Source organism: Cicer arietinum, chromosome 6 (genome assembly GCF_000331145.2).
Source record: "Cicer arietinum cultivar CDC Frontier isolate Library 1 chromosome 6, Cicar.CDCFrontier_v2.0, whole genome shotgun sequence".
Classification (NCBI taxonomy): Eukaryota; Viridiplantae; Streptophyta; class Magnoliopsida; order Fabales; family Fabaceae; genus Cicer; species Cicer arietinum.
Window position 1 is genome coordinate 13,789,754 of NC_021165.2, and position 20,612 is coordinate 13,810,365.

General features: G+C 29.4%; 3 protein-coding genes across 4 annotated transcripts; 2 read left to right on the top strand and 1 right to left on the bottom strand.

The window, feature by feature from the left end:
• The first annotated feature begins 120 nt into the window (after positions 1–120).
• LOC101514051 (KH domain-containing protein HEN4) lies at positions 121–6,494 on the top strand. The gene is made up of 7 exons (XM_004504798.4): positions 121–809; positions 2,650–3,111; positions 3,223–3,498; positions 4,621–4,887; positions 4,962–5,044; positions 5,756–5,867; positions 6,186–6,494. The coding sequence occupies exons 1-7, from the start codon at positions 318–320 to the stop codon at positions 6,324–6,326; spliced, it is 1,833 nt and encodes a 610-aa protein (XP_004504855.1). The 5' UTR covers positions 121–317; the 3' UTR covers positions 6,327–6,494.
• Positions 6,495–6,880: 386 nt separating this feature from the next.
• Positions 6,881–8,565, bottom strand: LOC101514380 (costars family protein-like). The gene is made up of 2 exons (XM_004504799.4): positions 8,379–8,565; positions 6,881–7,308 (listed from the first exon to the last, which is right to left on the bottom strand). Exons 1-2 carry the CDS (start codon positions 8,460–8,462, stop codon positions 7,129–7,131), a joined length of 264 nt encoding a protein of 87 aa, XP_004504856.1. The 5' UTR covers positions 8,463–8,565; the 3' UTR covers positions 6,881–7,128.
• Positions 8,566–12,779: 4,214 nt separating this feature from the next.
• LOC101514707 (uncharacterized) lies at positions 12,780–17,497 on the top strand. Of its 2 annotated transcripts, none has more exons than XM_004504801.4 (5): positions 12,780–12,936; positions 13,166–13,243; positions 14,293–14,395; positions 15,978–16,245; positions 17,014–17,497. In XM_004504801.4, the coding sequence occupies exons 3-5, from the start codon at positions 14,312–14,314 to the stop codon at positions 17,160–17,162; spliced, it is 501 nt and encodes a 166-aa protein (XP_004504858.1). In that variant the 5' UTR covers positions 12,780–12,936; positions 13,166–13,243; positions 14,293–14,311; the 3' UTR covers positions 17,163–17,497. The 2 variants fall into 2 exon arrangements, with proteins under 2 accessions (XP_004504858.1, XP_004504859.1); XM_004504802.4 differs by having other exon boundaries at positions 12,788–12,936; positions 13,190–13,243.
• The last annotated feature ends 3,115 nt before the right edge of the window (positions 17,498–20,612 follow it).

Sequence of the window (20,612 nt, forward strand, 5' to 3'; positions counted from 1 at the left end):
ATTATTAGCCACGAATAACTATAACTGACACCTTATCTGTGTTGTCTACGACTAAAAAAAAAAAAAAAAGAGCAGGTGAATTTGAAATAAAACTTAATAAAAGAAGTATTTGGTCTTTATTTTCCATTTTTATTAGAGCAAAACCGACGTTGCTCTATCTCTCCCTTTCTTCTGCTACTGCTATTGCTATTGGAGTTAGAGCACAGGGAACAAGACTCAACCAAAACTATATCATTTTTTTATTAAAATAAAGAGGTGCTATATATTATTTATTTATTTATTACTATTATTAGTTTTCATCATAGAAGAAGTGGACTATGGGAAGCAACACTGAAGACCCTAATCCCTCCTTCAAGCGCACTTACAGCCACGTCGTTTTCCGTCTTCTCTGCCACTCCTCCCGCGTCGGCGCTATCATCGGAAAATCTGGCTCCGTCATCAAGTCACTTCAGCAACTCACCGGCGCCAAAATCAGAATCGACGACGCACCGCCTGACTCTCCAGAGCGTGTCATCGTCGTCATCGTCAAGCTCGACGGCCAAGGTGTACCAGATGTCTCCAAGCCACCTGAGGCTCTGCTCAAGGTGTTCGAAAGAGTTCTTGATGTTGCTGCCGCTGAGACTGAAGGAACTGACGTTGGAGATAGGGTGGTTTCATGCAGACTGCTTGCTAACGGCGGTCAGGCTGGTTCCGTCATCGGAAAAGGAGGAAAGGTTGTGGAGAAGATCAGGATTGACACCGGATGTAGAATTAGGGTTTTGAATGATAAGTTGCCTGTTTTCTCTAAGCCCTCTGATGAAATCATTGAGGTCCACTCACTCGCTTTCTTTTTACTCTCATTATTACTGGAATCAATGTTTTTCTTGCCATGTTGTTGAATCATACATTGGATTATACTTCAGTGCTAGTGACGATGGTGATATTAAGGTTTGGCAAATTGGATTTCTTTTGGATTAGATGTGGTAGCATGTTTTTGGTTGTCATTTTAGAACTTGATTTTTATGGGTTGTCATTTTGATTTTTTTTTAACTTTAATTAGTGGTTAGGTTATATTGGGTTTTGATTTTTAATCTTAGTGACAAATGACAAAAGCTACTTATCCCTTTAATTTTGTGTATTTTGCTATTTTTTAGTGTTTATGTACCCAGTTGGGATTTATGTTTATTTTGTATACTGTTTTTTAGTCTTAACAATAGCAGCTGTCCCGCTATCAGCTATACTGCTATAGCTGATTTGAGGTCTGGCGCTCAGCACCGCTTTCAAAGATTAACAATGTAGAAATTGATAGACAAATAAAGTAATAAACCATTTTGTTAATGAGTTATTGAGAAAATCTGTTGCATCCATGATCCATTTAATGGATGGATATCTAACCTATGAACTATACATGAACCACCATTATATCATTTTATTTAAGCTACTTAAATTTATTGAAAGTCTGAATTAAAGAAGTTGTAGAACTACTGACAATTAAGTAGTTATATCCAAATGCAAGAATTCTTGAAGAATTAGCATCAGTTAATGAAGGGACCTCCGAAATGGGGTATACGCCCTCGCTCGGTAATGAACCATAAGGGTATTCTAGTCTGCGAGGTGCAGGTAGATGTGCATAGTCTTATCACCGCCACCAGTGTGAAGAGGTTGTGTCCATGATATGAACCTGCCACCTCTAGTTCGCAAGGCAACCCCTTATCGTTGCACAAAATTCCACCCTAGATTGTTAGTGAACCATGCGAAAAAGGAATTTGTGGTATGTGAAAGACAGTAATGGATATGGTGGATTTCATCTTCATTCAATGGAGACAGAAAGAGAATGATATTTGTTAGTGGGGCTAAATGGGAAAGCATAACATGGAAAATATGCTAGTTTCCCAACAAAATTTTATAAACAAATAAAATACTCAGACGGTTAATTGCATAATAAGTTATTATCTGTATTGATCTTGTCGCTGATGAGATTGTTATTGGGGTTAAATGAGAAAGTATAGCATAGAAAATGTGCAAATTTCCAAGTCTAAACAAACTGTTTTGTTAAGGAAAGTAATAAAATACTCTGATGGTTAATTGCGTAATAAATACTCTCATGCCCGGTCTTGCTACATGGCATGGTAACAATGGTTAGCTATGAAGCACGACTGCTCCAAATTATAGTCATACACGTAGTTGGTATGTACCCATACCAGTACATGTTGGATACTTGTGGTACATACAATTTTTTTTTATAAAAAATAGGGTACTCCATTTTGGTACACGTGGGACTCTTTTTGGGTACATACAAGCTTGTAACTTTTCCGACTAAATCAGTCCATTAAAATTACTTTAATAATTGAACAGATTGGTAAATTTTCACCCCTGTGGACTTTGAAGTTTAAGTTGAAGGTGTAGATCTAGTTAGTGGTTACTGGTGTCTTAAGTGGGCTAGAGAGTCTAGTCTTGAAGGGTGTTACAGGTTTTTATTGTTATTTGGCTCGTCTTTGCTACCTTGGGTGCAATGTAAAACATGACTTCAATTCCATGCTTAAGGTTGTGAACATGTTCTATCTCACTGATCAAAGGACATGTGAATATGCTAAATGGTGTTTGAATTTAGTTGTGCTATCTAATTTTTTTTAAATACTGAGTAAATGTATATTTTTTGTGTGTTGTCAGATACAAGGCAATGCATCATCTGTAAAGAAGGCACTCGTTGCTGTTGCTAGTCGGCTTCAAGAGTGTCCTCCGCCTGACAGAACAAAGATGATGGGAACCAGACCTTATGAAGTATTTCAGCATGAAACTTATGCTGTTCCACACGAGGGTTTAACTGATCTGAATATGGATTACCGTCAGCAGAGGAGCTCTGCATTACCTACTTCATCCATTGGGTCTGATGGCAATCCCTCTAAAGTTCATCCATTTTCAGCTGAAGTTAACAGAGTCTCCCTGGATCCGGAAGCACTTCAACAGGAAGTTACCTTTAGAATTCTTTGTTCCGGTGATAGGGTTGGCGCTGTAATCGGGAAAGGTGGCAGTATCGTAAGAGCTCTTCAGAATGAAACTGGGGCTACTATAAGTGTTGGTCCTTCAGTAGTTGAGTGCGAGGATCGGCTAGTTATTGTTACTGCTTTAGAGGTTTGTCATATATAATCTTTTTTCTTAGACTTCTGTTTCTTGTTTTGTATGTTTATTATTAGGTGTACTTTAATAAATTTCCTCTCACTGGTGCTTTCTTTTTTTCGGCAGAATCCTGAATCAAGATTTTCTCCAGCACAGAAGGCCATTGTGCTTGTTTTCTGCAGGTCTGTTGAGGGCTGTGTTGAGAAGGTGCTAGACTTGCAATCAAAAAAGGAGTCATTTGTCACTGCAAAGCTAGTAGTCCCATCCAACCAAGTAGGTGTTTTGTTGGGGAAAGGAGGAGCAGTAGTCCAAGAAATGCGGAAGGCCACAAGGACTAGCATCAGTATAGTTGGGAATGGTCAGGTTCCAAAGTGTGCATCATATAATGATCAAGTGGTACAGGTGTGAAGATGATTCATTATTTGTATTTACAATCAATAGATGCTGAAGAATGCTTTATATTTTCTCAACATGTCATTCTGTGTAGAATGCTTCATATGATACGTGTGAGTCCGTGTTTGTTTCCTAAACTAGCTAGACTTGATGCCTACGTACAAGCTTAAAGCCATCTCTGGCTTATCCTGATAAATGTAGGTAATTATGCTTATTGCAGGAGGAATAGTTGCTATAGCAAGTCTAGCATGATCTAAATTTTGTTTCAGCTATTGGCTTTGTGAGGTATATTTCACAAGGCTTCTGTTACGTATATTGATATCTATTTCTTCAGAGGAGAAAATATGCTTGCATAACTGCTTCAATATAACTGTGTATCTTGTTCAACATTAAAAGTTAGATTCTTGGTGTGACTCATAGTTGCTAAATTGCTATAATAGTTTATGACGTTATGCTCAACCCAAATAAAAACATGACCGAGTCTGATCATCTGCTAGTGAGTTAATTTTTCCAGTGTGGATTATAGAATTTATTGTTACTTTACTTCCTTTGTTTTCATAGTTTTAAAAATTGTATTTTTTTTCTTATGCTTGATTGGTTTGTAAGTAATGAACAGCTGGTGTGCGCCTTATGCGTCTAAACGTGTTATTTGTTTATTCCACAAACAAACATCTTCCCTTTATGAACTATATTTGAAATATAAGTTATTTTTTCTCTTTTATGGAGAGAGAGTAATATTTTAAAGTTGAAACTGTTTTTTTTTTTATCCTATATACTTGTATCCTTAAAATCACCATATTAGTCAAATTGATATTGATGGTCTTCCTGATGCATATATCAGTTACTGCAACTGATGTGTGGAAGTGCTCAATTTTCCTTCATGGATTTGCATGATCTGGAAATCTGATTTTCACACTTTCCAAAGATGATCTGCATGATTTCCTTGGTGAAATGTGTAGTGATTGTAACACACATGCTGTAGTGATTGTTTCCAATCATTTACTTTCACCCCTATGCACCAGTCATAATGTGTGACTGTGTCACTATACTTTGTTTACTAAGTCATCAAAATCTTGCAGTGGCTTCATGCATTTATTAATTACTCTATCTTCGTCCCTTTTTTCCCCTCAGATATCAGGTGAATTTCCAAATGTTCGAGATGCATTGTATAATGCAACTAGTAGACTGCGAGATCATCTTTTTGCCATAACAAAAAACAGTGGTGGAACTGGTCCCTACGGGAGACTGAGGGACTCCATTCCTCTTGGTCTTGGAGGCCAACCAGTTGGTGGTGTTAATCATGGTCTCAATATTCATTCTTTATCTCAAAGCATTGCTCATTGTACACTTTCTGGAAATTTTGATCGTTCTTCTTCACCAGGGGTATGGGCACCTAAGGTATTCGTCTTCCTCTCCATTGGGTAGTTTCCTTTGCAAGTTCTCCCTTACTATATGATTAACTTTCATGACAGGTGGTGGGTGGGATAACTTCCAGATGCATCAGTGATGTTAGCAAGAGATTGACTCCTCATAACGATGCCTTAGAACTTATCAGGTTGGTGATCTGCAAAATACATAACGCCTGCTTTAATGCAAATCAATTATTTAATGAGAAACAAACCATGGGCCTTGTTAGCATCATAAGATGAATGATCTGGATAACTAGGAAGTTTATAGTTTGGTACATAACCATTTTTTAGTTCTGTGGCATGCAACACCTTTACCTCGGTCAGATTGTGTGCTTGCTTGGCATTGCTTGTTCATGTCAATCTCAAATTGTCTTTTTTTGTTTGTTTGTAGAATATAGTTACACCATGTACTTATCTGTCAAGTGGCAAATCAATGCGCTGTACTAGCAACTTATATTTTATAAAACTTTGACCTTTCTGGGATCATTGCTTGTTTGCTATTGTTTAGAACCCTGATATTGAGTAAAGTCGTATGACTGAACTACTATAAAATGGTTTCTGATGCCAACAAGGGTTCGTTCAACTGTTAACTGGTTTTCCCATGACAATTGCATGACTTGGTGTTGTGTCCATGAGTTCCTTATTGGTAGAATATATGCAGTTCCACTATATATCATTGCTGAATGCCAAGGTTAATTGTTAGCCCCAACCTTCGGAATTTTGGAAAAGGAAGGGCCTACCCTCACCCTTAAAGCCAAGAGAAGGAAACAAATGTTTCTGAATGAGTTGTTGAATTAGTATAGACTAAGATCTCACAAACTGTCATGTTCTGATTATTACATTTTTTTGGTCTGCAGTGGGAGTAAAACTGCCATTGTAACTAATACAACTGTGGAAATTGTGGTTCCCGATGATATTGTTGACTCTGTATATGGGGAAAATGGTAGCAATCTGGATCAATTGAGACAGGTACATAAGCTCAGATAAGTTCATACATATCACAGTTTGTTTGGTTGCTTACAAGCTCGTCGTGTTAGTCATTGTTAACGTGCAAGTGTGATCCCTATTTTTATTTCATAATTGGTTATTTGTTCAAAAGTTTGTTCCTAGATAAAAACTATGCAATGATACAGAAAGTATTAGAAATTTTGGCTGCATTTATATCCCCTGCTTAGGTATTTTTGTCCAGATATGGCATTGTTATTGTGAGCAATGAGACTTGGTAAAAATATATTGTGGAAGGCACCTTATAACCGTGTTTTGAACTGGTTGTGTTCTCATTATCAGATATCAGGTGCCAAGGTTACTGTTCGCGAACCCCGTCCTGGAACAAGTAACAGGACTACTATTATCTTATCAGGCACACCCGATGAAACTCAAGCAGCTCAGAGCCTTCTCCAAGCATTTATTATCAGTGGATCATCATGACAATATCTCCTCACCGATGCCCGCTTAATTTTCAACAGTGTTAAATTTGTCGACTTTTCTTTTTTTGCTATATATTTTTTGACCCCGCTGAAAAGCATGTACAGCCCTTCAAATATACTCCACCGTTAATCTTATTTGAAATCAATTCAGCGCAGGCTGTTCACTGAACGGTAGTATACTAACTCAACTGCGGTCTCTTGATTCTTCAACACCTTTTGTTCTTTTAGAAATATCACCATGTTAAGGAAGCCATGTCTTGAATAGGTTCTTTTTCATGATTTTAGACGAACTCTGCTTTAAATACTTGTCTTGAGCATATGTTTTTTTAGTAAGAATTAGACTCCGTATCCTAGGGTTTACAGCATTTGCACACTGAACACTAGCTACTTTTGCTAGGGCTTGATTGAGCATATGTTGAACACTAAGAAATAATGGGCATCTGATAATCAAGCCAAAGTTTGTTGTAGTCATTGCATATCAACATGAGATAAAAAAGTATGTTAGTGCATAGATTTCAATGGTTCCGTGGCCACATCCTAAACAAATAGGATAAATAAGGGAAGGAAAACATAATATATAGATGGTAGAGTTTTGTTGCACAAAATATTACCTCACAAATATGTTTTGGTTTTGCAAGTGATAAACTGAAACTAAATGGTAATGAGTTTATGACGAGATGCATATCTTAGTCCTCTCCAAAAGCATATATATTACACAATCACGCAAAATAGTATCTCACCGGCCATAAAACATGTCTGTGATTCAAGCAGCAAAGGATACTCAATGGCCCTTCGCAACTGCATCAGTTGACAGCTGCAGGGACATGATTAAGAGTGATTTCCACATTATCATGGACTCCTTGCAACAGTAGCTCACCATCATAAGCAACTACTTTACGCTTTTTAGCAGCTCTTAGTGTACCAACCAGTGCTTCAAATATATTTGCGCACCGATCATCGTGAAACAGTGTTCCAAATGTAACCTTCACAATGCAACAGATATTATACTCAATTATTAAAGAGTTGTGCGTTGGGTAATAAAATCAGCAAGACAAATTCATCATATGTTTAAGAGTGAACTATTACAACTTGTACATTGACAAGCAAATAAATTCAAATCACTAGTTGATTCATGAATTCTGATACCATAATACTATGTCATCTAAATAATTAATAAAAATAGAACAAACATTCAAAAGTATCTGCAGACACACAGATTCAAATCCCCTACTTCTTTCAATTTTCTTACATTTTGTGACTTTGTTTCTATCTCTCTCCTAATCAAACTTTTTTTCATTCAAATAACTTTTATTAATTTATTTTAATCATCTATTTCTTCCTAAAATACATTGAAGTCACCAAAATTATCAAACACAAAAGATAGAGGATTCAAATTTGTCAAAATCCAATTACAATTTTTGTAGTCATTTGTTGCTACTTTCTGCCTCGTTGGATAATATAAACAACACAGGTAAATTCCGGCAAATTTTAATTTTCATGACGTGCTTGGACCAAGATCTATATTCAATGTACCAAAGCTTTAAATCAATAAATACTTATACGCTGTTTATTGCTTAATTCAGTGCTTGTGAACACTTAAAAGTCACAACCGTCTTCAATTTAGGTTTTTTGTATGGAAACATTCTCACATGATATCTTTACTCCATGGTTTGTAACAGCAAACAAATACTATATCCGTATATATATTGATAATTATGCTTATGTTTGTTAGCACACATGTTTCTTATGATATTTCACAATAGATAAATGGATCTATGAACAAAAATGAAGATCCAATGTTGTAAATGCCCTCGTGATATAGATCTATTAGAAAAAGAAAGTTATCGCATTCAACAAATACCGCATACTTATATATATAGATCTGACTCAAGTGCTTAATTAAAGGGCCTATCTATATGCAACATGTATGAGGGATATGAGGTGAAGAAATTGTGAGGTTAAAATTCCAAGAAATATATATATATACATACAATTCTAAGGACAATAAGAAGAATATAGAAAGATGAAGGAGTAGTAGTTTTGTTAAATATACCTTGTAAGAACCATCTGTTTGAACCTTTCCAAGTCTCGTGATTTCTTCCTTGAGCTTTTCAACTTCCTCTTCTACATTCATCATTACAATTACAATATATCTTCTTCTCACACCACCAGAAGGAATAAAGTATCTTTCCTTGTGCGTGTGAAGCTTCTATTTAGCCTAAAAGCATTTTATATTTTCTAAAATAAAAATGTGTGGTGGACTTCTGATATATTAAAGTAATGTTTGGAGGGGTACCTATAATTTGTACAAAATTGTTAATATCAATAAATTCTAAATCCATTTAAGCGAAGATAATTGATACTGTAAATGACAAAATTTAGATGGTGTTGTTCTATAGATGTTGCTTGTGCTTTTCAAAATTTTCAATTAAATTTAAAATAAATCTATTTATAGTATTAAATATATGTATACTTTTATGATATATTTAAAAATTAACATGTTTATTACTATAATATTAAATTATCAATAGTTGAATGACATGTTATTTATGAATTAGTTTGACTATATTTTATATTTAAAACTACTTAATTTTTAAGTTTTATTTTTTTGAATCTATTTTAAAATAATGTTTTTTGTTATGATTTTAATTTCGATTTCAATAATGATAATAATTTATTTAATTATTGAGGTCAAAATTAAGTAAATAGTGTATCAAAAATTTTAATTTAATCAACTTTAATAAATACTATAGTAATGTTCATGTTGACAAATTGAAGAAAATTATTAATTAAAATATTCATCGTATTAGTATACACTAATTTTTTTTTTATAATACACATTTGTCTAAATATCTAGTTTGTGTTAATTTTTTTACAAAATGTACCCTTTTAAAAAATTATTTTTAGAGTTATGTTTAAGTGATATGAAAATCTAATGGAAATCAATATTTAAATGCATGGGATAATTTGGAAAAACGAGTAATGCTGGGGTTACTAAAAAAGAAAAAAGAAAACTTATCACAACTCAAAGTAATAAAAGAAATAGTTTAATATATATTGGGGTTAAATGATGAGCTTTTCAACTTCCTCTTCTACATTCATCATTACAATTACAATATATCTTCTTCTCACACCACCAGAAGGAATAAAGTATCTTTCCTTGTGCGTGTGAAGCTTCTATTTAGCCTAAAAGCATTTTATATTTTCTAAAATAAAAATGTGTGGTGGACTTCTGATATATTAAAGTAATGTTTGGAGGGGTACCTATAATTTGTACAAAATTGTTAATATCAATAAATTCTAAATCCATTTAAGCGAAGATAATTGATACTGTAAATGACAAAATTTAGATGGTGTTGTTCTATAGATGTTGCTTGTGCTTTTCAAAATTTTCAATTAAATTTAAAATAAATCTATTTATAGTATTAAATATATGTAGACTTTTATGATATATTTAAAAATTAACATGTTTATTACTATAATATTAAATTATCAATAGTTGAATGACATGTTATTTATGAATTAGTTTGACTATATTTTATATTTAAAACTACTTAATTTTTAAGTTTTATTTTTTTGAATCTATTTTAAAATAATGTTTTTTGTTATGATTTTAATTTCGATTTCAATAATGATAATAATTTATTTAATTATTGAGGTCAAAATTAAGTAAATAGTGTATCAAAAATTTTAATTTAATCAACTTTAATAAATACTATAGTAATGTTCATGTTGACAAATTGAAGAAAATTATTAATTAAAATATTCATCGTATTAGTATACACTAATTTTTTTTTTATAATACACATTTGTCTAAATATCTAGTTTGTGTTAATTTTTTTACAAAATGTACCCTTTTAAAAAATTATTTTTAGAGTTATGTTTAAGTGATATGAAAATCTAATGGAAATCAATATTTAAATGCATGGGATAATTTGGAAAAACGAGTAATGCTGGGGTTACTAAAAAAGAAAAAAGAAAACTTATCACAACTCAAAGTAATAAAAGAAATAGTTTAATATATATTGGGGTTAAATGATTTTTTAGGGAAATAGATACAATAATAGTTGCAGTTTGAGAATGGGTCTTGATTTCGATGAAAATAAGGTGCGGAAGCTTATGCCTAAGACAACGGTGAGATACGAGCATTTATTTGAGATGGTAAAGTCGCTTTCAGTTTTTCTAAGTCCAAATTCAATCCAGAAATATATATTAAATTTCTCGAGGAAGAATTCTAGCGTTGATTGTACTTCTATCTGATTCGAAGAATAATCTCGATTAAAAAAAATGATAGCAGTGAGACGCGTCACCAGAGGATTGGTTTCCCTTCATCCAACGTTGTATATATCCATATGTGGGTAACATGCAGCTGTGATCGTAAATATACGTGATATATGTAATTTTAATTTCATGTAATGATTTAATGTTTTATTTTTTAAATTTGTTCTTTATTTTAATTTGAAGTGATAATTTGATATTTTATATTTTAAAATGTCAAAAACGTCATTTTTTACAAAAATTTGAAAAAATTATCAAAATTTTTAAACAAAACTCATAAAATTCATTATTATCTTCGATAAAATGAAAATTTAATCAAATTTATTTAAATCTTTAAATAAACTCATATTTTTATTCTTTATTTGATATTGTTGGAGATGAAAAAATGAGTTTATTTGAATATTTGAGTTATATATATATTTGATAAAATTTGCATTATATTGAAGATTATTATTAATTTTATAGGTTTTGTTTGAAAATTTTGATGACTTTTTTGAATTTTTATAAAAAAAATGGTAAAATTGTTGATATTTTAAAACATAAAATATCAAATTGTCACTTAAAATTAAAATAAATAACCAAATCAAAATATATATATATATATATATATATATAAAACTAAAATGAAATTAAATTAAAGGATTCCATATGTAATTTAACCTAATTTTATATCATACTATACTATATAATATCAAATTGATTTTTTTTACTTTGTTTTTTTTATAATAAATTAGTTTTTTATGTTTATAAAAGGTAATACGGTTAATTATTTTTAGTTATAATTTTATTTTAATCATTTATAGTTATAGGTTTTTAAAATTTTACTATGAAATTTGTTATTAGTCATATAAAGAACAATTTAATAAATTTTGATAACTTAGATTAATAAAATTTTGTATTTCTTTTCAAGAATCTAACATATATTTCACTAAAAATTATCTCTTGTTTAATTAATTTTTTAAAAACTAATTGAGGATGTATGTTTTTAATATTCCTGCAATCAAAACTTGTTAGTAACTAAACAAGTTTATTAGAAAATTAAAATAGTTTGGAGTTTTAATTTTATTGGTTGGAAATTAAAATTATAGATGCAAATATTTATAAATATTAAGGACGAAATTGCTATCAAAAGAAAGTTAAATGATTAACTCGTTAAAAATAAATAAATAAATAAAGGGCTAGTATTTAACTTTTGTGTAATTTAACTTTTGTGAAATGTATTTTGGCTATATAATACTACTTTCAATTTTAAATAATAAAAAAAATTAATATATTTAGTTTAAAATTTAAATTAAATATATCAATTTTCTTCGATTAACTTTTATTAATATTTAAAATTGAATGAGTATAACACAATTATAGTAAAGAAAACAAAAAATATTACTTAAAAAGTTAAAGAAAAAAAAGTTAATAAAATTTACCATATTATATATTGGATGTTTTGATCTCTATAAAATAGGCACCTTTTAAATTTAATGTCAAGATAGAAAATTTATTGGTATTTTAGTCTTTTTATATTTGAAGTGTTTGTTAGATTAGGCTCTATGTGAAATATTTGCTGATTGGACTAAGGGATAGACATATATAGCCATATGAAAAAATTTAAATGACATGGTAGACACATGACAAATTACTTAACAATTTTATCTTTTTTATTAATCAATTAATTAAAATAAAATATTGATTAAACACCAATATTTTAATTAATTACTTAAAAAAACCAATTAATAAAAAATATTAAAATATAATTTTGATCTCTCATATTATCAAATTCGTAATTTTAGTTATTTAATTTTAATAATTTTAGTCTTTTAATTTTAAAATTGTTTGATATTTTATATCTCTTCTTAATTTGAGGTGTAATTTAGTGATGTATCAATTATTTAAGTTATTTGTACATAATGATGTAAAATTTGATTTTAAATTAAATATTATCACTTGAATAATTTTTTAACATATAAAATTTCTTTTTGTTAAAAATTTCAGAAAATTTTGGATTTTAAAATTTCTGAAAGAAAAAGTTGATTTAAGAACTCTTTTTTTATTTTCAGAATTTTTAAAGAAAAAAATTATAAATTTATTTATGGCTGTGAAATATGTTCAGAAGCTTCTAAAACAAAAATATTTAGAAAAAAATTTATTATTTATTTTAAAAGTTTACAGAAATTTTTATTTAAAAATAATAATCCCTAACAAAACCTTAGACGCCCCCAACTTCTCACAAGAGCGTCTCCTTCTCGTTCCATTATTTTGTCTTTCAAATCTCTGTTTTCTGATTTATGATTTCTCAATGATTATGACATGACACAAGTAGGCCTCTGAAAAAAATTCAGGTATTGAAGCTCAAATCTATGACGGGATCTAAATCCATATAATTAATAATATGATTAAGATCCAACTCATTTTATAACCGGTTGAATATTAACTGTGTTTTATTTTTGGATTTTACCCGATTACTCTCCACTCTATTCAATTACTATACACAAAACTCTCAAATTTCAGTCACACTTTAATGAACCCTAAATTCTTTCTTGAACCCTAACTACTTTCTCTTATACCTAGTTACTATTCTATCTGGCCTTTCAGCGTTTTCCGGCAATCCGGCACCGTCCTCCCTTCTTTCTCAATCGTTTAGTTCTGGTACGTTTCAATTCATCCTTACCAAGTTTTTTTCTCTTATTTATTATTCTTTTATGTTGTTTCGATGGTTGTTATGGTTTTTATTTTGAACATTTTAGTTTAGTTTTGATTGTTTTTTTGTGTTGTTTCGTGTTGAATTATTGTTCTTCTCTTATGTAGATATTGTTAATTATAGGTTTTCTTTGCTATGAAATGCATATAAAGAAAATGTTTTTTTTAGCTTACTGAATTGTGCTACAAAACTGTGATGTGTGAATAAAGTGTGTGAGAGAAATGATCAGGTTGGTAACTTAGAAGAGGTTTGGATGAAGATCAAAGGATTCATTATCTGAGTTTGAGTTTTGAATTTGATTTGAGAAGTCTGATCTAAATATTAATTTTTCCTATTATGCTGTCCAAGTTTGCTAATTGAGCTTATTGATTTTTTTTTTTGATTATTCGGTTGTATTGTTGATCCATGTTTCTCTAGTGTTCTCTTTGGTGGACGACAAAATAGTTGTATTGTTGATCCATGTTTCTTATTGAGCTTTCTTTTTGTAAAAATAAACAATTTTTAAACTACGAAGATTTTTTTAAATAACTGGTTTTTAAACTATGAATAAATGGTTTTTTAAAATTAAATATTAAAAATTAATCAAATTTTAACCGGTTTTGAGAAAAAACTAATTTTAAAATTGTATTTATCGAAAATCGATTGCATAACCAGAAACCGATTATTTAACCATAACTGAATTTACAAACGGATTTTAAAATTAAAAAATAGATTTGATTATAAATTTTGATCCATATAATGGTTTTAAAATGGATATGGTTTGATTTTTTAAAAAAATCAACCAGCCCTAGACACAACTATAACCATAGAGGTTTCAGATTTATGAAAAGTGTAAGACGGAGGCGAGTAGGCTTCCCCAATTTGGATTACAGTTCCACTCAACTCAACTGCCCATACAAAGCAAATGCCAGAAAGTCGTCTTTCATGCTTAACGTGATTTGCAACTTATAGTCTTTCCTGCTTTTATTCTAAATATCCATTATTTACATTTTTCCAGAAGTTTCTTCTCTGCAAATATGAATGAGAACATGAAACATTTTCAAAACAAATTAACAGAATTGGAATTCCAAGCTGAACATCTTCTTTTAGCACGGCAGCAGGTAATTCAAAATCTCATATTCATGCATTCAAATAACCTTTTGGGACCATGCTGAGGTTGAATTCAAGATTTAGGTCTATGGTTTTGATTTTTGAAGGAATTTAGCATAGGGTATACAACATTTTAAAATATTATTACAAAACATTGCAGTTTTTTTATTGGTAATTGACGTTATTGAAGTTTATGAGTGTAGGAGCTAAGTATTTCACTAATTACTCATTATAATTCACTTCCTTAAGAGTTCCGACTCATATATATGCTTTAGGGATTGGCACAATTGTTTAGGGCCCTAGACTTAGGGCTTTCACCTCCCCGTGTAGGAGTTCAAATCACTCTGAAACCACTCAAATCTACCATGTTGGGCAACCCTACCCTGTGACATCCCCTGACTCACGGTGGCAAGTTGATAGTTTTTGGATGCTTTTCTTAGCTTCCATTTTTATTCAGAACAATATACTTATGCCTTTCAAGTTGATTGGGCTATATGCATTCAATTGAATGACCTGATAGTACTTTTCATATCTATATTATGACCCTAGCACTCTTCATCATGCTGGAAGCTGTATTAAGCTCTTGGCTTGATGAAAAGGAAACTTAAATTAGTTTATGTACTATTTAAGAAAGTCTTTCTTTTTTCATTGAAAAAATGTATAAAAAATCTCAATTAGATTAGTTGCTTTTGAAGAAAAAGTAAAAGCCATACAAAATGAAATGCTTTTTCTATAAGCTAGGAAAAGTGGCTTCTGAAGAGAAGTTATCTCGTGAATACATTTTCTTAAAACTTAGCTAATGCACCCTTCGATGACAAAATGTGTTCAACCTAAATGCATCAACCAGAGAACATGGGCATAAACACGTCTCCTGAATAACAATAGTTGGTGTTGTCCACGGTAGATGGCTCTTAGATTAGATGTCTTTTGTGCTACTCCTTACTCTTAGTGTTCCTCAATATTTTTTCCAGACACGTCAAGGCTATCTTCGACCTTCTTCTTATTGGCTTCCGTGCAACCTTTTCCCTGATGGTCCACCCTAGGTCTTATAGAACCCAAAACAAAAACTCACCTCCCTTACTGGTGTCAAAGACTTCAAGCCAACCACTTCATTGATAGTAAGCAAAAATAGTGAGAATATCAAATCAGAACCCAAACACAGCAAAAACCAATCAAAGGCAAATTATTTATTTTATCTTTCTATGATCTTTTGTATAGCAGGTCATCCCATGATATGTAGCTAACTAAAGTGTTTACCACTCTGTGCTGCTATCTATAATTGACAACTGTGCATGAAAGTGTCAAACTAAAACCCAAAATCAATTTTAAAACAAAAACTACAAGAACCAACCAGTGCAAAGTGACTCATGCCATTCACTTTGTGTGTACAAGTAACTACTCACTTAATCCCAAAAAGAGTTTCCACATTACTATGCTATGTCCCTTAACTGCCTTAAATTTAATAGTGTCAATCAACAAACGTTTTGTTCACTAGGTTAACAAAGACTGTTTTCCTTCTACTGGATCCTTTGTTGAATATATTTTCTATAAAAGTAAGCGAGTATGCAATTTTCTGTTTTGGTGAATGTGCAGCTGGTTGAGAATGATAAGTTGAGGAATGGGAACAGAGAAGCACTTACCGCATTAAGGAAAAAGGCTCGGACAACAACGAGTAGTGTTCCATCTCCTTTTGGATCAATAATGAAGGGGGTTTCAGGCACTGGCTCAAGACCTTTGGTGCAAGAGGTGTGTACCACTTGTGGTAACCATGACTCTTTTGAGCAGACATGGACGACGTTTCCAGGAACTGATCTGTTTGTGGGAATTCCATTTCATGCTGCCCATACTATATTGGAAACAGGTTTTTTATACAATTCTGCTCTCATGATCCTTTAACTGTCAAGAAAAATAATAATGAAAAAAAGAAGCATGGAAAAATATCTGTAAATGTCTGCTTGTGTTAGTTGTCTTTTTCATCTACTCTTGCAAAAATGCTGATTAGTCATACGACTCATACCACTGTATGTGGCCATTCACAGTAGTATTTGTTTGATAAAAGCCCACAATCATTGGAATTTTTCCATCTTTGCTTGAGTACCATTTGGGAATACTTTGAGATGACTTTCCACAATTTGGGAATACTTGTGAGATTATTTTCCATATTTTCTAGGTTATATGCATTAATTTGGAGTCTGGATTATTGACCGTTATTATCCTTGATATGAGAAACAATATGCAGATGCAATCGTGTATTGGGTATTTTTAACCTTTGTTTTCTTTGTAAAATTTTTTAAGATGTTAAAATTGCTTGTCGTACTCTTCATTGGTTCAATCTGATTGTGGTAAGCAATTTCTTCATGTGATTAAGAAATATACAGTGAAACACATAGAATTTGTACATAGTATTACAGGCAAATGATCGAGCATGGATTATCAGTGATTCAGTATTATGCATCAACTCATAGTTCAAAAGTTCTGATGAGACTGAATATCTCTGTTCCTTAATTGATCATTATTATTATTGTGAAAGTCCAAGTTTGAACTATAGCTCAGTGTCAATATCTTTTTGTCTAAAAGCTGATTTCTATAGAAAGTCTGTGGTATATTTTGACGAATCATCTAATTACAGATCAAGCACAACTTGACTTTGAGGCGAAGAAACTACAGAGCATTGTGAAGGATAAATCATTTCTTATATCAGAGGCAGGTGCTCTCTCCGACAAGATAAGTCCAGGAGTGCTTAAATCGCTTGTAACCTTAAATGACAAACCAAAGTAACATGCTTTGTGCTGACTATGGCGTGTTGCAGTGTCTTCTGGAAGAAAAATAATAATTCTCGAGGCATTTAGGTGGTTAATTATCTAGTCATTCTATTGAAGACAAGTGAGTAATTATCAGGGATTATATCTACCAATCAGCTTTACATTTTCTACACGCACCAACCAGTGCATAAGTTTCTGAGTCACACTATGTAAATTATGAGTTCCGAAGTTTCAGATGCTACTCATAAAAAACATCACACCCTGATAAAAGGGTACAAAATTATGAGTTTTCCAAACTTCTTTTTTGTTTGTAATCGAGGCTTATATTATTATAGTGGCGTCTTATTTAGATGTGATTGTCTATTGAGTTTAATTCTTTCTAATTGGTAATAATTTTTTGGTTTGAATCAGATATTTAAACTGCTAGACGGTGGACTCTCAGTCTCTCACCAATTCTCTAAGTTTTAAAATAACTCCTCTTGCCTAGAATGGTAATTTAATTTGTCTAAATTATCATGTTGTATAATTTGTCTAATTTAATTTTACGTTATATTTTGATATTTTTTATTTTATATACTAAAAATTTTATACAAATATTTAATGTGTCATTCAATATCAGAAACTAATAAATTGTATCATATATATTTATTATTAAAACAATAATAGCATATCATAAACAAAAATTGAAGTCATAATCTGAAATGATTACATTTTTATGAATGACAACTAAGGCAGAGGTGACTTAACTAATTAATATAATAAGGGTCTGACATGATATGACATAAAATTGAATATATCGTATAAAGTTGAATATAATATAGTAATAGAATAATAAATATTATTATATTACGTGTTTGAGATGTAAATAATTTTATTTAATCATATATTTAATATATATTTTATTATGACATAATATAATATATATTATATTTAAATAATAAAATTATTATTGTGAGTAATTATATATTAATTTATTTTTAAATTAACTTATTGTATTTTAAATATTATAAATTAATAGAAAAATAATAAAAGATTAAATAAGTAATGAAATAATTTTTTAATTAAAATTATCATTTGACACTATTAGATAAATAATTTAAAAAAATGAGTAATTAAATTATTTTATTTGTTAAAATATAAATATAGATATATATTATATATAAATGGTAATAATATTCTTGTAAATAAATTATGTTTATTTTAAAATTTTAATTATTTTTTCATATTTTAAAAAATTCAATACTAATTTATTATATAAAAAGACAAAATTTCTCTTGTGTGATAAAATCATAAATTTTTTTTTAATTAATTAGCAATATTTCAAATTAAGTTTAATATCAAATTCTATTAATTATTTTTATATTGTATTTAATTAGATTTACAATTTTATATTTTATAACTTTTTTATATTTATAATTTATTATATTCTAATTTTAAATTATACTTTATTAAAGTAACTGAATAAATTATTATTTTTTATATTGGTTTCTAACCGGTACAAGATAGGATAGAGTTCTAGATTAAACTATTATATTAAATTAGTTCTTTAAACATAATCATTAAATTTAAACATAACATGGTAGCTTATTTTTATTTTATTTTTATCTTATTTACCAAACAAACCTTAAAAATTATCTTTATCCGTTAACAAATTAGTAAGCACTATTTATAAATTTATACACGCAAGAAATATAGAGTCTATTAGTTGGCCTTGCTTAATACATATCTTTAATTACATTTTCTTAAAATATTTAGACGTGCTACTTTGATTTTAAATATATATAAAAAATATATATGATGGTATAAAATATTTGTTTGAAAAAAATCAATAAATTTTTCAAAAAAATAATCGTGTTTTTTTATAAAATTGTTTTAAAAAAATTCAAGACTTGCTTTTTCATTAAGTTTTTCTCAAAAAAGAAACAAGATTCTTTTCTATCATCAATCGTTCTGAAAAATTTTCAACTTTTTATTTGGAAACTATGACCTTAAAAAGAATTATTTTGTTAAAAAAAGTATATATATATATATATATATATATATATATATATATATATATTATAGAAAAACAATTACAAAAAAAAGTTTGCTCTATGATATATATATATATATAAACATTCAAATTAATAACTGATTAAAAAAATAGATAACAATATCAATTTTTTTTTAAATCAATTACAAATATGATTTGATTGAAAAATATAAATATAAATATGATTTGAATGAAAAATCTGATTATTTTACACAATTCTAGTCTATATGCATGCTAGTGTATATTTACTTCATTCCTCCCACAATACACGTCGTTGTAGTCAAATGAAGTAATTTTGTTTTTCTTATTATACCCATAAATTTTTATTACTTTTTCATACCATAATTTGTGTGTTATTAACTTAAGGTTTGCTTCTCTTAATTTTTTATAAGTAAAGTCACATCTTTAGAAAATAATTATTTTTTAGTTTAAAGGTGAGAATTAAACAAAAACAAAATTAAATAAAAATATGTTTTTAATAGTTTTTCTTAAAAATCATTTTGTATGAATATTTTCCTAAAAAAAGTAACTTTCATAGTAATTGTCAACATAAAATAATTTTTCTTCAAAAAAGTTAATAATATCTAAATTATTGAATATTAAAATCACATTTTTTTTTTTGTAATATTTAACAAGTAAACTTTAAATAATGAAAAATGGATCTGTAAAAAAAAAGGAGTGGATACAATTATTTTGCTTAAATGCATTTTTTTGTCTATCGAATTTAATTGAAATGAAATTTTAGTCATTTCATTTTTTAATCCGAAATTTTGTCTATTGATCGTATAAATTTTGTTATTCTTCCCTACAACTTGTTTAATATTTATTTTTTAGGTGTTATTTTTATTATTGATGTAAAATTATATTTGATGATGTAATATTGTTAATTTGAGCGGGAAAATCATCAAAGACAAAGAGAATAAAATATTCATTCTTCAATTTAAAAATAGAGATATTAAAATTATGTTTTAATTAAAATAAGAGATAAAGATACATTTAATTCTCATTATTTTATGAATTTAACTCACTTAGCTATGTCATTGAATTGAATGAAAATAGTTAATTCATTAAAAAAAATTAACTTTAATTATGATCACTTCAAAAGTTACACAAATGAATTATTATGATAGTTAAATGAAGTAGTTAAAATATAGTGATAAGAAAATCACACATCAACTAAATATTACTTTTTGTCTTACAATAATTGATTTATTTATGAAAAAAATATCCTAAAATAATCGATTCTTTTAATTTTGAATACACTTTTTTTAATCATACAATTTAATTAATATTACATGCATAACTTCTATTACACTATTTTTCGGCGTGCATTTATAAATTGATAATGCATCGTTAACTAACAAAGATAAATTGGTAAAAATAGTTTCTCTCTATTTTATTTATACATTTTTTTCTTTTTGGTCTTTGAATAAA

What these genes read in the sequence shown, in the direction of transcription:
- LOC101514051 (XM_004504798.4), top strand. Translation starts at nt 318, where the DNA reads ATGGGAAGCAACACTGAAGACCCTAATCCCTCCTTCAAGCGCACTTAC. An exon ending in TTATTGTTACTGCTTTAGAG is followed by an intron (nt 3,112 to 3,222) that starts GTTTGTCATATA and finishes TTTTTTCGGCAG; the next exon opens with AATCCTGAATCAAGATTTTC. An exon ending in CAGGGGTATGGGCACCTAAG is followed by an intron (nt 4,888 to 4,961) that starts GTATTCGTCTTC and finishes CTTTCATGACAG; the next exon opens with GTGGTGGGTGGGATAACTTC.
- LOC101514380 (XM_004504799.4), bottom strand. Translation starts at nt 8,462, where the DNA reads ATGATGAATGTAGAAGAGGAAGTTGAAAAGCTCAAGGAAGAAATCACG. An exon ending in AAACAGATGGTTCTTACAAG is followed by an intron (nt 7,309 to 8,378) that starts GTATATTTAACA and finishes TGCATTGTGAAG; the next exon opens with GTTACATTTGGAACACTGTT.
- LOC101514707 (XM_004504801.4), top strand. Translation starts at nt 14,312, where the DNA reads ATGAATGAGAACATGAAACATTTTCAAAACAAATTAACAGAATTGGAA. An exon ending in TTCTTTTAGCACGGCAGCAG is followed by an intron (nt 14,396 to 15,977) that starts GTAATTCAAAAT and finishes GTGAATGTGCAG; the next exon opens with CTGGTTGAGAATGATAAGTT. An exon ending in CCATACTATATTGGAAACAG is followed by an intron (nt 16,246 to 17,013) that starts GTTTTTTATACA and finishes ATCTAATTACAG; the next exon opens with ATCAAGCACAACTTGACTTT.